Source organism: Mauremys mutica, chromosome 4, assembly GCF_020497125.1.
Source record: "Mauremys mutica isolate MM-2020 ecotype Southern chromosome 4, ASM2049712v1, whole genome shotgun sequence".
NCBI classification, from domain to species: Eukaryota; Metazoa; Chordata; order Testudines; family Geoemydidae; genus Mauremys; species Mauremys mutica.
The window spans coordinates 46,799,612-46,816,658 of record NC_059075.1 but is presented as its reverse complement, the minus strand read 5'-3'; the positions used below and the strand labels follow the sequence as shown (position 1 = coordinate 46,816,658).

Below are 17,047 nucleotides of genomic sequence, written 5' to 3'. Positions count from 1 at the left end.
GTTGAGGGAAATATTTTTTTTTATGTTGCAGAGAAATTATAATTAAGCCAAAACACTTACTGAATGTTTTAGAGCTAAACTGAGAATGACCACGTTTCCTTAGCTGACAAGCTTTAAGCTTAGATTTTCAAAGATTATCTGAAGAAACAGCCAGGTCTGAGTCAAAAAAACTGTATCAACCCAGTCTCTCTAATTACCCCTTCCTACTCAAAACCTAGAACCAGTACTCCACCCTCATCCTCCTTGACTTATCAGCCACCTTGACACCATCTACCATCCTCTTTTCCTTGAAATATTGGCTTCTCTTGGCTTCTCTGACTCTGTTTTCTCCGGGTTCTACTACCTTGCTCCTTCAGCTTGTTGTTTCCAGAGGATCCTCCACATTCCCCCCTCCAACTTAGTGTGGGTTCCACAGGACTCTCTCCTTGGTTGCCTTTTCTACTGCCTCTGCACCTTATCTGTAGGTAATTTCATGAGTAAATTCAACTGCCACCTCTATGCTGATGACTTCCAGGCCTGCTGCCTTCTGTCCAAACTAAAATCTCTGCCTGTCTCTGGCTTCTGTTCAATGATGTCTAATCAGAACGTCATGCTCAACATGGCTAAACCAGAGCTCTGAGTCTTCCCTCAAGCCCACTCTGCTACTTTATTTCTCAATCACTGTGGACTTGCACCTCTCTAGGTCCTTATATCCAGACTATATAAATCTTGCTGATTTTTTTTTTTCTGTATAACATCTCTAAGATATGGCATTTTCTATCCATCTACACAGCTAAAACTCTTATCCAGGGTCACATCATCTCATGGCTTGTCTTACTACATCATCCTTTTCTCTGGCCTTGACAAATGCAATTTTGCTCTACCCATTCCGAATGCTTCTGCAAAGATCATTTTCCTAACTCATTGCTTTGACCATGATGCCTCTGTTTTGTATCCCTTCACTGGTTTTCCCTTCTGTAAGCATCAAACATAAGGTGGCTTGTTTTTATTTTCAAGGCCCTTTGTGATGTTTCCTATCCTACCTGTTAACTCTCGTTCACTGTCAAAATGTCAACTCTCGCCTCCATCACCCATTTGTTAAATTTTCAGACAAGCACCTTTGTTCGTTCTCTCATGCTGCTGCTTATGCTTGGGAAGAGCTCCCTGTAGAATCTGCAAAACTACCTCATTATCCTCCTCCAAAAATGTCTTTTTTGTTTGTTTGTTTGTTTCATACAAAAGACTTGAGTGGTTAGGCGGCTAATGTGCTCAGACCACTGTCTATCTTACTGACCAATATTGTCTCATTGTTTCCTTGTACTTCCTCATCTGTTTGCCTGTCTCTTGTTTGTATCTTGATTACAAGCTGTTTAGAGCAGGGACATTCTTTTTGTTTTGTGTTTGTACAGCACCTAGCACAGTGGGGTCCTAGTCCATTATTAGGGTTCCCAGGTGCTATTACAATACAAATAGTACATAAATAATCTGTGAGTTGGTCAGTCAATAAAGTAAAAGCAAAGCCAAGGCCATGCACTGAGTGCAAGAAGAAGCCAAAAATGAACTACCCCAAAATAATCATTGGTCTTAAAGATTTTTCAGTTCATGTGAGTGGGGTGGGGAACCTACACTATCTAAGTCCTTTACCAGACTCTTCAAGAAGTTTGTTTAAGTAAAACATTTTACGTTGTAAGCCAAGTAACACTGAAATTCTTTTGGAATGTATCCACAAAAATACAGTTCACTCCCCATCCTTAGCAACAATATGTGTTGAGTCTTTCTTAGCTTTGCTTTGACTAAATGATGTTAGGCTTTTTGATAGTTCAAAGTTATAGTTGTTAGTCCATTACAGTGTGTAGTTACACTAGATTTGTTGTTCCTATTGTCATGACAGGTAATTTGCTGTCATGTTGTGTCTCGAAAATCTGAATGTGTGAGGTTTTCTTTCCTAAAAGAATAGGTGGGTCCACAATGTGTAGAGCTCTTATTAAATGTCCTTTTTGAGTCTTTTAGATACTAGGGCTAATATTTCTTCTAGTGAATGAGCTTCCTTAAGAATAGAACTGGAACTGTATACTACTATAGCTGAATCTTCCTTGAGATGTTTGTAAATTTTAATTTTAGTTGCACTTTCCTTCTCTGTCTGAATTTAGTTAGAGGGTATGTGTGTGTATTTAGTGTTGCAAATCTTGTTTCATTTCTGTCTGTTAAGCACTAATTCCATCTTCTAAAGCAATCTTTTTGATAAATTCCATTAGAAGAACATAGTACTTTTCCACCCCCATTCTTCCAATCAAAGTATTGAGATTTCTTTGAGGATAGGGGATTGAAATGCACTGTCTGGATGCTTGTTAATAAGGCTTATTTTAAGTGCCATTTTTCCAGTATTACTCATAGATTCATAGACTTAAGGTCAGAAGGGACCATTATGGTCATCTAGTCTGACCTCCTGCACAATGTAGGCCACAGAATCTCACCCACTCACTCCTGTAACAAACGTCTAACCTATGTCTGAATCACTGAAGTCCTCAAATCGTGGTTTAAAGACCTCAAGGTGCAGAGAATTCTCCAGCAAGTGACCCTCAATACATTTAAAGCTACTTCACAGTCAGAGTAAGAGTTTTGTTTATATATGAGAGAGAGACTGACTATTCTCTACATCCTAGTTTGTATTGCTTTTGGCACCTTTGGAAAAACCTATCCATGTAAACTGAGTGAGCAAGTAAGAAGAAAGGAAAGCAGGATTATTCCGTGTGTGTGTGTGTGTGTGTTTCCTTGTTCCTAGTGTTTCACAGTGAAACACATCTTTCTCTTTTCCTGTTGAATTAGCACAGAATAGCTTTTCTTTTGTCTTTCTCCCTCCTTTGAGACAGTTGAAGGAACACTTTATCTTTTGGATTATGGGATACAGTGTTTCATATTAACTAGTTATGCTGGTTGTATTAAGGGCACAGTTTGTAATCGAAGCAGGGACTCTGATAAATAACTGTTTTTTCCTAGAATCTTATTAAAACTTTTTCATAGAGGTGGTCCTGACTTACTAAATCTGTTTAATTTTGCATTGTGGCAAGATAGTGGAAACTAGAAGATTATGTACATATCATTGAATTAAAAGTTCTATTAAATTATATCTGAATTTGCATTATTTCAATAGTATGTTTAAAAGAATTCTGCATTTGGTTTCTTACATTCCTGTTACTTTGAGAAGTTCAGTTCCTTTTGGTATTTTTAAATGTTAAAGTAATGCTTCTAGCCGTTTGCTCACTGCTAACCAGCAGCACTCTAAAATGGTTTGTCCTGTGCACTGTGTGAATGCCTTTTTCACCTTATCACACATTGTTTATCTGTAGGGTTGTGCTGGTGCCAACCATTACTCTCGTTTATAGCAGCATCCTTTCCAGCACTCTTCCTGACTTCTCTGACTAAACAAGCACAAAAGTGACTGCTATTAAAACGACTGCCAACTGAGTACTTAATTAACAAGCATAGGGTGCTTTTGTGCAGCTAGGACAGCAGCCTTTTTGCTTATGCTTGTCACCATAGCAGAACACTTCCTATAACACCTGCTAAAAATACATTGTCTGTATTCTCGGTAGGCAGTCAGTAGAATGATGCAGGTAGTGTGAAAGCTGGTCTTGTGTAAGCCAGAGGAACGTTCTATCAGATAAGCACTAAAATCTGGTAATTTGCATACATACACAAAATGTAATTGTGATCCTTTGTCTTAAAACCATAGAGATTAGTTCTAAAACCTTTGATAGCTATATAAATATTAAATAACATACAAAATAAGAATTTTCACACTTGTTTTAAACAGTACTTGTCAGGGTGGATTTGATTTAAATCAAATTTGATTTAAATCACTAGTCAGGAAGACTAGATTTAATTATGGATTTCTACAGAAAAGTGCATTGTTGGTTGTTATAACCTTAATACATATTCTTCACAACTCAGATGTAGGTTTCATTTTTAGAAAGTACATACTATACATTTTTAAAGTGATTTATTTGAGAACTTTTCAGATTAGTTTTACAGCTATATCAGAAAATGAATGATTATTTGGTTATTTCATTTACCAAAGGTAATTGAAGCAGATAGTTCACCTTCTAATGACTTCATAAATATCTCCAATTCAACAGGTTAATCATTAATATTTGGAGGATTTTCTTGCCATGCTGTATTAGGAGGAGGAGGTCACCAGACAGACACACAAATTGTTTTATTTAACTAAAACAACAACGTTATGTATTTTTTTTTCTTCAAAAACAAACATATAATATTATAACAAAACAAGCATTTGAATTTAGTTAAACATTCAAGTTTTTTAAAATCAGGTTTGTTTTTGTTAAAATTGTTTAACTAAAATAGTTAAATGAAATATTAAAAAAAAAAAATTAAACTGACTCTGTCAGCCAACTCAACATGAGAAACTTAAAATTTTGGCTTCTGCAGCTAACTCAGTTGTCTTCACCTTCATTTTCCAGTTTGTTCATAATTTGGAAAAGAAAAACAAGCTTTCCTGCTTTTTCAGGTCCCAAACGATTTCTCAGTTTGGAATGAATTAGTCCAAAGGAAGAAAATATTATTTCTCAATGTGCAGCGGCAGTCAAAAAAGCAAACAGGATGTTAGGAATCATTAAAAAGGGGATAGAGAATAAGACAGCGAATATCGTATTGCCCTTATATAAATCCATGGTACGCCCACGTCTTGAATACTGCGTACAGATGTGGTCTCATCTCAAAAAAGATATACTGGCATTAGAAAAGGTTCAGAGAAGGGCAACTAAAATGATTAGGGGTTTGGAAGGGGTCCTATATGAGGAGAGATTAAAGAGGCTAGGACTTTTTCAGCTTGGAAAAGAGGAGACTAAGGGGGGATATGATAGAGCAGGGGTAAGCAACCTATGGCACGTGTGCCGAAGGTGGCATGCGAGCTGATTTTCAGTGGCACTCACACTGCCCGGGTTCTGGCCACTGGTCCGGGGGGCTCTGCATTTTAACTTCATTTAAAATGAAGCTTAAACATTTTAAAAACCTTATTTACTTTACATACAACATATAGTACAATAAACAATAGTTTAGTTATATATTATAGACTTATAGAAAGAGACCTTCTAAAAATGTTAAAATGTATTACTGGCACATGAAACCTTTAAACTAGAGTGAATAAATGAAGACTCGGCACACCACTTCTGAAAGGTTGCTGACCCCTGTGATAGAGGTATGTGAAATCATGAGTGATGTGGAGAAAGTGAATAAGGAAAAGTTATTTACTTGTTCTCATAATATAAGAACTAGGGGCCACCAAATGAAATGAATGGGCAGCAGGTTTAAAACAAACAAAAAAAAGTTCTTCTTCACACAGTGCACAGTCAACTTGTGGAACTCCTTGCCTGAGGAAGTTGTGAAGGCTAGTACTATAACAGGGTTTAAAAGAGAACTGGATACATTCATGGAGGTTAAGTCCATTAATGGATATTAGCCAGGAAAGGTAAGGAATGGTGTCCCTAGCCTCTGTTTGTCAGAGGGTGGTGATGGATGGCAGGAGAGAGATCACTTGATCATTACCTGTTAGGTTCACTCCCTCTGGGGCACCTGGCATTGGCCACTGTCAGTAGACGGATACTGGGCTGGATGGACCTTTGGTCTGACCCAATACATCTGTTCTTATGGTCTATGTCCTACACTGGCAGAAGAAGCTACTGCTGTTAAAAGTGAGATTATCACTTCAACAGTCTCTGAATCCAAGTGTGTAAGTGACTTCCACCAGTTCACTGGTGTGACTTTCTTTAAAACGTCATCAGCAAACATATTTCTTGAATAGTTCACCTTTAGCTCTGAAGTTTATTATAATTGGCATTATGGAGGGATGATTGCTGGATGTCCATGTCAAAGCCTCTTCTTCAGCAGTTAAGATTTGACCCTGGTACCGAGTATTGAGAATATTTGCAAGAAAATGAGCTGGAGATAGTACTGTACTTGTCCCATTTGTTTTTTTGATGCTTGTAATTTAACTGTCATTGCATATTTCTCTTTTTAAGATCTCACTCAGTTCCTTCCAAATTTCAACAGCATCAGCAATAAAACAGCTATTTCCCTGCATTTTGTTCAAGGCTACAGAAATAGGCTTCAGGGTACTCCACGTGTTCAGCATTTCTCTTAAGCCCAATGTTGAGAACTTTGGCTGTGACAGTGCCATCTATTTTTTCATAATTTTGTTCACAAACTGTCATCAGATTAGGTCAGTTCTTGATATAGTGCTCAAAACAGTCCACCACTGAGTTCCATCGCACATCTTGTGGGAGAGTTAGCTTGGTTCCTCCCACTTTTTTCAGAGATGCTTCTGCAAAGTGATTGTTATGGAAGTATTTTGCAATTTCAACAACATTAGCCTTTATTTCTGGAACACTGAAGTCTTTGGCTAGGAGGTGCATCAAATGAGCATTGCAACCGCATGTTGTTAGCTTGGGAGACTCTTCTAAATTTTTTCTGATCTTGAATACATTTGCAGCATTGTCTGTGACCAACCTGTGTACTAGACATTTGAATTTTTTTCAGTTTGTTATAGCTTTTACTGCTATTTCTTGTAAGTATTCTGCTGTGTGTGCATTTCCTGATGTATCAATTATTTCTGTACAGGCTGCAGTTTGCTGCTCCAGGCCAATGGGGGCTGCTGGAAGCAGCATGGGCCAAGGGACTTACTGGCCGCCACTTCCAGCAGCTCCCATTGGCCTGGAGCAGTGAACCACACCCAGTGGGAGTCGCGATCAGCTGGACCTGTGGACGTGGCAGGTAAACAAACTGGCCCGGCCCGCCCACAAGCGATGTCCCAAGTTTGGGAAACATTGCCATAGAGTAACAACTATTTTTTTTTGCTCAAACATGAGAATTCAAGAATAGTCTCCAGAAGGATGACAAGCAGTCCTTAAGAAAGAAGTATGAAATAAAAAAGTTTACCAACCTGAAGATCCTGCATGTTCAGACATGTTCCTTTCATCATCTTTAATGCAGCTTCCTCCTGAGAAGGAACGCTTCTCATGATGTTATTTCATTCGGGCAATCAGGCCTTGCATTTCTTTGTTGCACTGTTTGCATTTTGCATGCATGCCTGTCTTACCCCCAGGTAAAGGAACTTCATTAAAATATTCCCAAACTGGGTCTCTCTTATGGCCTGCTGGCGTTATAGGTTTTCCCTTCTAGTGAGAGAATGGTATGGTAGATCTCAAATCAATGAAGGCTACACTCAGAAAGACCTCAAGACTTCTGGAATATGCTTCTCAAACAGTTTCACTTTTGTTTCTACTGCCTGTCCTTCCCGTCTTACATTTATCTCCAGACATCTTCTCCTTGTCCAGATCTATTCTGCCCCCAACAATCTTCTGTTCATTGAACTTTTTGAAACTTTGCACTTTTAGAGAGCGGTAAGGGATTGACTCTGTGTACACACATTTGCAGAGCGACAATAGGGTTGAGGTCTGTTATTTCTCACCTCTGTATTATGTATGTTTGTTTATTTTAAAAACATTTTTTGCTGTTAACAAGCATGTTATCTCTGGAGATACAAATCCACAGTTGGAGAACTGTAAAACTAAGCATCTCCGATGTATCTTCTAGACTGAGCACAGAGTCCCATTGGGTAGATAGAAAGATTAACCTAAATAATTATACAGAAGCCCCTGGAACCTCATAAGATTGGGTCCCTAATCCATGAACTATTGGAACTCATTTACAAAACTTTTCTTAAACATTACATGAATATATTGTCTCATACTATAGAATTAGAATTTATAATCCCTATTCCATTATGAGATATCTTTGAACTATACTGTATCTTAGTTAGGTTTTTTCCCTCAAAGCATTTTATAAAAAAAAAAAATCCAATTTAAATAAAAAAACAACTAGTTTTGTTTTTTGTTTTTTGAAATCATCGAGTTTTATCCATCCTGGTACTTGTCATGGCTTAAATAACTCCATCATTGTAAAATAGCATCTGAAAACCCTTGCTATTGCATGGGTGTGCCAGTTGGGCTAAGTAATCCATCATCTATGTCAGGGGTGGACAAACTTTTTGGCCTGAGTGTCACATTGAGGTTCCGAAACTATATGGAGGACTGGGTAGGGACGGCTATGCCTTCCCAAACAGCCTCGCCCCCGCCTGCTATCCGCCCCCTCCCACTTCCTGCTCCCCTCAGAATCCCCAATCCATCCAACACCCCCTGCTCCCTGTCCCCTGACCGCCCCCTCCCAGTACCCTCGCTCCCTGTCCCCTGACAGGTCCCCCAGGACTCCCATGCCTATCCAACTACTCCCTGTCCCCTGACTCCTCCAGGGGACCTCTTGCCCCTTATATGACCTCCCCGCCCCCTTACCATGCCGCTCAGAGCACCAGGACTGGCAGCCACGCCGCCGTGCAGTCTAGAGCTCAAGGGTCGGGCAGGAGGGTCCCACAGGCTGGATGTGGCCCATGGGCTGCAGTTTGCCCACTTCTGATCTATGTAGTCTCTTTTGTGTGACGAGTGAAATTGTTGCATGCAAACTAGCTGTGTAGAGTAAGAGTGGTGGTTGGCCGAGTTATCTTTGTCACAATGGTCAAAGACTCTTGGCGTGGAAGAGATAAATGCCTTACTGTAGTTGAAAACCTGTGCTATTGCACGGGTGTAATTCATAAAGTCAAAATGGCTGAGAACTTAAACTGGATGATACAGACTGCAAACACCAGTGGTGATTGAACCTAGTCTTGTGAACAAAAAGAGCTCTCAGCCATTCTCGTGGCTGTTTCCATCACTTCACGCTGACTCAGCAGACATTTTAGGCTTCAAAGTGACAATTCTGGAATCTTATTTTATAGATAATGGTTCAGGTATGTCTCAGTACCATTTTACTGGTACTTTCCAGCAGAAAGACCCCTCTACTGACAGTTTCTTATAAAAAACAAACCTTATTTGAATTCAGGAGCTGGAGATTTTCAGTTTTTTTCAGGCAAGCTCTGTTATTTACAAGAGAAATATATACGTCTTCTAGTTAATTATATAATTTGTCTTTTCACAATGGTCCAGGTCTCTAGTCTGGTCATTAGAACTGGTTAGAAATTATTTCTGATTTTTCTCCATTCCCCTCCCCAACAAATTGTATGACCTAGAGGGATGCTCAGCCTTTCTCAGCAGGTTAGAAACCTAGATAAAATGCCATGGGATCCCCATGTGCTCCTGAGGTTCTAGATAGTGACATCATCAGTGTGTTCTTTAGCCATTTTTTCCTGAGGCTGCAATATTTCCATTGATGTGCATCTCTCCATAATCATTCATGTTTTTGTTACTTCCAGAGTAGACTGCTGCTAGTACTGTTCTGTGCTCTTGAAGACCACTTGCTGGATCTTGTACTAACTGAAGCCAGTAGCTACCTGACTTCGCAATACAAATCATTTCAAGCATTTTTAGACTGCATTAGATTATATACTTCTCAGTGCAATTCAAGGTGCTGACTTGGATCTATAAAACCCTATAAGATTTGATCCTGCCTGACCTAGACTGCCTCTCTCCCAGGGACTATCTTGACAACTGATCTTCTAATGATCCTTATATATGAATGAAGTGGAAATAGAAGCAGGGAATTCTGGTGGAGAGGACTCAGGAATTCTGTCTTCCTGGCTGGTCAGAACTCAAGACCTTCAGCATAGTGTGTAAGCCCATCTATTCATTTTCTCTGATGGAGCGGAGAGTTGAATTTCTTTTGAGGGGGAAGTAAGTATAAGCAATAAGACATACATGTGCATGGACACCTAGAAATGGCTAGTTTTATGGTTTGTGCAGTGACATCAGGCTTTAAAGATCTACAACCAGAATTAGTATAACTTTCTTAAAACCAAAGCACCTGAGCTGAGTGTTGACAAACTGTTGGCAGAAAGACAAGGTGGCAGCTTTCTCTTCTGGATCTGTGCCCTTTAAAGTTACTATACTTCATGTATTATGTGCCACAATTTTATGGTCACAGTGCTACTCTTATTAATTTTGTTATCATTACAGACTACGCTTACCTGGGGACCCTACTTGTGGTTTCATATGCTAAGAGTTGCCACGTCAACCTTATCAGGTATTGGTTCATTTACTTTTTAAAGTAAACTACTCCAAAGAATATTAACTAGCTTTTTGAAAGCTTGTTACATGATGAGGTGTAACAACTGGTAGGTGACTTATTGGCCATTTGGAAAATTCCTCAAGTCTGCCACACATCTATATTTTGGTTGTGTAACTTTCCATCTCTGTTGAAAGAAATGTAATGAAAGAATAAACCAAAATCTCCTTCTCGCTAAATACTAATTTCCTCATCTGTGGCTTACTAAGGAAACATTTGTTCAGGCGAGTTGTGAGAAGTAATCAACCTGTTTTCCTGGGAAGAAATGTGCATGATCTGTCAGTTGTGTGTGGCACTTGGTCACCAATTGGCTGACTTACAAAACCAAGCTAGAATCAAAGCTGCTTTAGACACTTGCAGTTCATGAGCATTTGTCCTGATTTGGTTTAATAGGGAAATATTTTGGTGTGCCCACCAGACATATAAGAACTTCAGTAGAAGGATATGTGTAAAATAAAGTGTTTTCCAATCAAAGGCCATTTGGTCTGTAAGTCTGTTTTCTGTAGAACTTACCGTCTGCAGCAGTGATGTCTATAAATCACTTGTGTGACTTGGCCTGAAAAGAACTTTGTAGAGAGCGAGTCGGTATGCATAAGGTTTTAGTTCTTGTTATCTTGAGATTCTGAATATTGTGTTAAATATCTGTATTCACAGTATTTTTGAGATGTTGTTTGTTGGATTATCTAATACCTAGCTTCTCATTTGCTCTTCTCGGAGAGTGTAAAGCAACAGAGCTAACAAGTTTATATTATCCGGTAAGCTTATCTTCCTGAGGAGTCCTGCAGATTTGAGGTACCGTATATACTCAATCATAAGCTGGTTTGTTTATAAGCCAACACCGCCCCACCCCCCCGATGGATAAGTAAAAATGGAAAAAATTTATGACCCATTCGTAAGCCGACCCTATAATTCAGGGGTCAGCAATCTTTGGCTCCCGGGCCATCAGGATAAGCCGCTGATGGGCCAAGATGGTTTGAGCATCCGCAGGCACAGAGGTAAACCTAAGTAAACAAAGTGTCCTGGCATGCCAGCTTCTAACCCTGGGACAGCAACTGGTGGGGAAATGCTTGCGGGGAGAGGGGAGAAGCTGGTGTCAGGGGAGTAACCCCTGGGACCTCCACACTCTCCCCTTTCCATCCCTTCCCACCTATCTGGGGTGGGCCAGGGGAGGATGTCTCTGGCCTGGCGCAGCCGCAGCCTGCCAGCCCCGGAGCTGTATCTGCTTCGGAGCTGTATCTGCTTCGGAGGCTGGGGGAAGAGCAGCGTGGCCAGAAGCAGACACACTCTGGCTCCACCTCTTCCCTTCTGGCTCTGCTGCTGCTCCTTGCTCCTGCTGTTGGGGAGGGGCTGTGTCCCACCTCTCCCTGTCTCTACCCGTTCATAAGCTGACCCCCTCTGGTGCGTCCCTTTTTTACTAAAAAAAATTGGCTTATGAACGAGTATATACGGTACATTCTCCTTGGTTTTTCATCCTCCTTGCCCTCTAGGCCCTATAGTGCAGCAGTCATTTTGGCCAAGGAATTACCATGAGCTCATCTATTCCACTCCTTTGTTAGAAGGGATGATCTTGAGTAAAATAATGCCCACTTAGCCCCTGGTGACTTAAACTGAGAGAACTGAAATCAAATCCCATTGATATATGCAGCTGTGTGTAGCACACAGTGTTAAAACACTGCTAGCCCAGAATCTACATTATGCCAATACATACATTCTACGTACGTGTGTGTGTGTGTGTGTGTATACACACACACATTCTGTTCTATTTGCTGGCTGCAAACATCACTCAGTACAAATACTTGTAATCTAGCCATTATTTTTCATAGGCTTATTTTGTTCTGCTTTGGAATCTGTTAAAGCAAAAGTACTGAATTACAAAATTAAAAGTACTTCCTTTGCAGTCAAATTTTCACACTATTTGGTTCCTTTTATTAATTGTATGTGTAGCTTCCAGTTTTGTCATTAATTCCTGCATTTTTGACTAGTTACCCACAGTTATTGGTAACATTAAATGTGCTAATGAATTAAAATATATAAAGGTATTATATTTTAAACACACCAAATTATCAACTTGTTTCATTTTCAGAGTAGAACTGCACTTTAATTAATGTAAAAATGGGCATTATGGGGTTCAGTTTCTATTTTCCATATTATATGTCCTCATTTGAAGATAATATACTTTTACCGTGGGCCCTGGAAGTTAAGCTGGATTCTTTCCTTCTCGCACATTTTTGCAGTTTATAAAGATTCTGATGACCAAACTCTGCCCTCTCTGACATTTATGCAACCATGTTTGCAATCCCACTGAAAACAACATGAAAGTGGAACTGACTTGAGCTTACTGAACAATATGCACAAGTAACAGAATCCATCTCTTTACTTAGCTAGGTTGGCTGTCCAGTGTAAACAGCAGTAAACAGTAAATATGTCACTAAATTGAGCAGTTATGACTGACTACACATGATGATCTTTTAAAGCAGCTGCTCTCTTTTGAAGTAGAACTGGTCTTAAAACTCTGAACGAAATCTAAGGAATTCAGGTAAAGGCCTCTCTGTTTTATTTTTAGTGTGTGACTTCCTTGGGGAAAAGATTGCATCCGTTTTGGGCATAAGTACACCAAAATACCAGTATGCCATTGATGAGTATTACAGGATGAAGAAGGAGGTGTGTCTTTTTCTTTACTGCTAAGCTTGACAAAGTAAAAATTGCATTGTCTGTAGTATTTACTAAAGATAGCTCAATCTGTTTGGCCTAAACCCCAGCCTTTTCTTTGAATTGTTCTTTCTTTCTTTTTAAAGTAGTTCTCTTCCCATATTTTTCCTCACCTTTAGACTCTTACCACTGGATTAGCAATTTCCAGACCTCTTAGTGAGTCCTGGTCACTGCCGTATTCCAGTCTCTCTTGCACAGTGCCCTTTAAGGACGATTTGCAGATTGTGTGAGAGATGCATGTAGCGGTTATTGGACACTGACTGAATTCTTTAAAGGAATGGTGGAGGCTCAGTTTTTAAGGTGCCTTTTAAAATTGTTTTGTACGGTTATTGTTACTCCTGAAAGAACAGCCTAACAAACAGTGAAACAATTTATGCTGAAGTATTTCACTCACAATTACAGAAATATTAAGTAACTTGTCTTTTAATGATCCTTGTGTTTTTCATTTGTTTTTCAAGCTACTTAACTTGTCCCAACTTTCCTGCTTGTGTCCCCTTTCTTCCCCCTTTCCCATGATGTATCACAAAATTAATGGCTTGCACAAATGTCCTGTGTCTTTTGCATTGGCTCCTCTTACTTAGAATATTTCTAGTATTTTAAAATGGTAAAACTTTTCATTCACAATGGCAAATTCCTGAAATTCTGAGGGTTGACATTCCAAAGCACATGCTGGGGGAAGATTTTTTTATAACCAAGTAATGACTTCTGTTTGCACATCTTTGTAAAATGTTGAAAATGCAAACCTTATTTGAAAGGTAATAGCCAGAAACATTACACATTATTGCTGTTGACAAATAATTGGCTTAAGTCAAAATGTATCTCCTTTGCATGTGTAGAGAAAGTTCAACTCTTCAACTTCATTTCTCAGAGTAGTGTGAAAGGTGATTCTGGAAAAAGTATTTCTGAATGATTACTGTGACTTGTAACTGATGTTTGCTTTGGTGGTTATGGCTGAACTATCAATGAAAGCAAAATTTTTGTGAGTGCAAAGATATGCTTGGATGTCTGTAATTGAAACTGATGTATTCTTGCAGAAGGAGTTGTGAGGAATACAGGTTGCGGAAAGTATTGTATTTTGTGGAATTTTTTTCTTAGGAGGAAGAGGAGGAGGAAGAAAACAAAATGTCAGAAGAGGCAGAGAGACGATATCAAGAGCAGCAGAGCAAGCCACAAGATGAGACTACTGTCCAGACAGACCAACCTGAGGCAACAGCATGTAATGCATTTGTGAATCTCAATTTTGAAACTGAGGGAAATGGCCAATCTGTTGCAGAAAGTAAACAAGACTTAACTACGGTCCCTACTTAAAATATAAGGTTCTGCATAATGCCAATTTTTTTAAATTGGCAGCAAAAGTGTGGGAAAAATCTTGTACTTTTTCAATGGAATGTAACTCATTTAAAACTCTGGCCAGGAGAGAGCTAAATAATGTCCGTTCAGTCCACAACTATTGAATAAAGCCTAAGACACTGCCAAGCTGACATTTTTGTTAAAATAAAAATGCTGGACAACAAAAAAAAATTAGTTGAGTATAAATTAAATAGGCTAGACCTCATTTTTGTCTGCACAGTGTAGGTAAAGAATGTCTCTAATCTTTTCCCTGAACATCTGGTGCCTGTCTGACACTTGTGGATGGAAGATAGTGCTATTTTATACTTTTAAAAATATTTTGTATTTATAAAATATAAAATCCTTATTGAAAATTAGCTCTCTATGAATAGACTGTCTGATTAATTAGAACTGATTTCCTATAGTGGTTTCACAAGGCACCTTAGTGACATCCAAGTTCACAATAATGTCCTTATTTATTGTCACCATTTTATGTATTTTATTATTTAGACACGAGCTTTAACCTAATGGTGTCTGAGTGCCTGTTGAAACAATTTCCTCTTTTAAAAGGAGGTTGTAAGCTCTATTTAGAACTTGCTCAGCTAAAGCTACATCAGTTGTGGAGGTTAGCAGTGCTCAGACAAATTCTGTTGTCTAGCAAAGAACAGTATGAGCATCAGCTGTGTGAAGCACATTCTCACTCCATTTATGAGAGAGACTTCTCCTAGTCACTTAAATACTGTATATAGTTTCAGTAGGTTCTAGGAAGTAAATTGAAATCGGATTCCTGGGCTTGAATTAAACAGTCCAATTGTCAACATTTTAAAGACAGCTGTAGCTAAAAGTGTGTTGTTTGGTCTGCTCTAGAGCATTTGTATGATGCTGTAGAGTCTCCATATTGTTACCTGAATGGAATATTTCTGTATCGCATGCAAAAATATTGTATTTGGTTGCAAGTGAGGAGTTTGCAGCTTTCCCTCCGTATTTAAAAATGAACTAAAGAAATACAGGCTAAATTTCAGTATTTGAAATTGCTTCCTTAAGAGAGATTCTGCTAGCTCTAAAGAACTAATCAAAATTACTTTGAATTCAGTTGGAATTTCTTTTAAAATCTATTTAACTGAAATTAAGACTAAGCCTTCTTCTAAAATGTTAGTTATCTGCATTTTTGTATTGGAAACACTGTCTTATCCACGGAAGATACTGCTCAGAGGCCATTGTAAACCAGGCCCAAATAATGAGTAGAGGAAGAAGAGTTAACTAAAGTAAAAAGCAACTTGCTCTCCTAACTTGAAAAAGAGACATAGTTTATTTCAGGGCACTCATATCTGAGCTCTCTAGGTAAGAAAGGAAGGAACTGGAGTATTCCCTAAGTTCTTGCAGTGCAGAATGTTGGTAGGTAAATACAATAGTGTATAGCTTCTTCACCACCAACATACATCATGTGAGTAATTTCAAAAGAAAATCTTACTCTCTTTAGGTGAAATTTCTAAAGTTTAAGAAAACATTAGAAATCTTGAGTGAGATTCTTGGGCCATACAGCCCACAAGGGAAAAAGTTACCTCCTTAAGGGTTTCCCGATTCTGGGTACTTGAGGGGACTGCCTGACCTATGACAAGCCTCCTGGTTCTGTGGCACTACCAACAATGCCTATAGCACTCTGAGCATGCCTTCTGTGCCCCCTACACAGGGACTTATTTAGGATCCATTGCAGAGCTACATAGGGTAGCTTTGAACTGTGCTTGTGCTGAGGGAATTCTTGCTCTGCCAGGTATGGGTCTTTTCTGGTCTCTTCATAGTGCTTCAGCAGCTGTCTTAATCAACTGTCCTCTTTGCTTTGATGCTCTGTCCTTTGCCTCTTTCAGCTTCTGATGAACATCTGCAAGAGGTAGCTTGAGTCCATTTTGAGTAAAACAAAGAGCACATTGGTAATAGATGAACTACTTAGAGCCAACATTGTCTAAAATTGGTATCTGTTCAGGGCAAAAGCCTACAGTAACTTATGAATAAAATCTTTATTAATGGAGAGAAGGATGTTTAGCTTTTTCTGCCAGAAATTTATCAACTGTGACTGCACTATTGTCTAGTTTCTTGTACTTTCTGTTGGAGTGAGCAAGGAACGCTCGCTGTCCTGGTGTTAAAGTTCTTTGTATAAAATGTGTTACTCACTGTGCCTTAATACTTAATCCTTCCTTCAGTTTATGCAAAATGTACGAAAGTGGTTACTTTAACATTTGCTGTAAATGCATAATATTACTGGTTATTTTATATTTAATATAATTTTGAACTTTACCTTGGCTCTGTTTTTCTTTCATAATGTAGATCTGGCCTCTTTGTAGTTGTGTGCATGGATGCGGGGTGCTTAAGTTACTCAGTGCTTTCAAGGGAAAACAATAAGATGCATGCCCATTAAGTCCATGTCCTCCTAAGGGCATCTGTTTAGACACTGAAACTCAAGGGTGTCTCACTTCCTCCAAGCCACAAAATGCATCCTGAGCTGAACTCTGCACCCAGGCGTAATTGGGATGTTTGGGGGGAGGGATAGCTCAGTGGTTTGAGCATTGGCTTGCTAAACCCAGGGTTGTGAGTTCAATCCTTGAGGGGGCCACTTACTGATCTGGCACAAAAATCAGTACTTGGGCCTGCTAGTGAAGGCAGGGGGCTAGACTCAATGACCCTTCAAGGTCCCTTCCAGTTCTAGGAGATAGGTATATCTCCAATTATTATTTATTATTATACATTTTACCATCTGACTTGGGAGGCTTAGTACTACTTAGAGATAAATATGTATCAATCCAAGGGCAACATTAAGTCATTTTAGCTTAAATCACCACATTTTGGAAGGAGTTATGTCTATAGTGATAAGCCAACATTAGTGAAAACTTCTCTGTACTCAACTCAG

At 39.1% G+C, this 17,047-nt stretch overlaps 1 protein-coding gene across 2 annotated transcripts in view; it reads left to right on the top strand.

The window, feature by feature from the left end:
• The window catches only part of FAM177A1 (family with sequence similarity 177 member A1), a 32,593-nt gene extending 16,156 nt beyond the window's left edge, over positions 1-16,437 (top strand). For both annotated transcript variants that reach the window (XM_045013549.1, XM_045013548.1), the window contains exons 3-5: positions 9,999-10,065; positions 12,671-12,768; positions 13,912-16,437. In XM_045013549.1, coding sequence (XP_044869484.1) covers positions 9,999-10,065; positions 12,671-12,768; positions 13,912-14,124 — 378 coding nt within the window. In that variant the 3' untranslated portion in view covers positions 14,125-16,437. The remainder of the gene's footprint in view (positions 1-9,998; positions 10,066-12,670; positions 12,769-13,911) is intronic.
• The last annotated feature ends 610 nt before the right edge of the window (positions 16,438-17,047 follow it).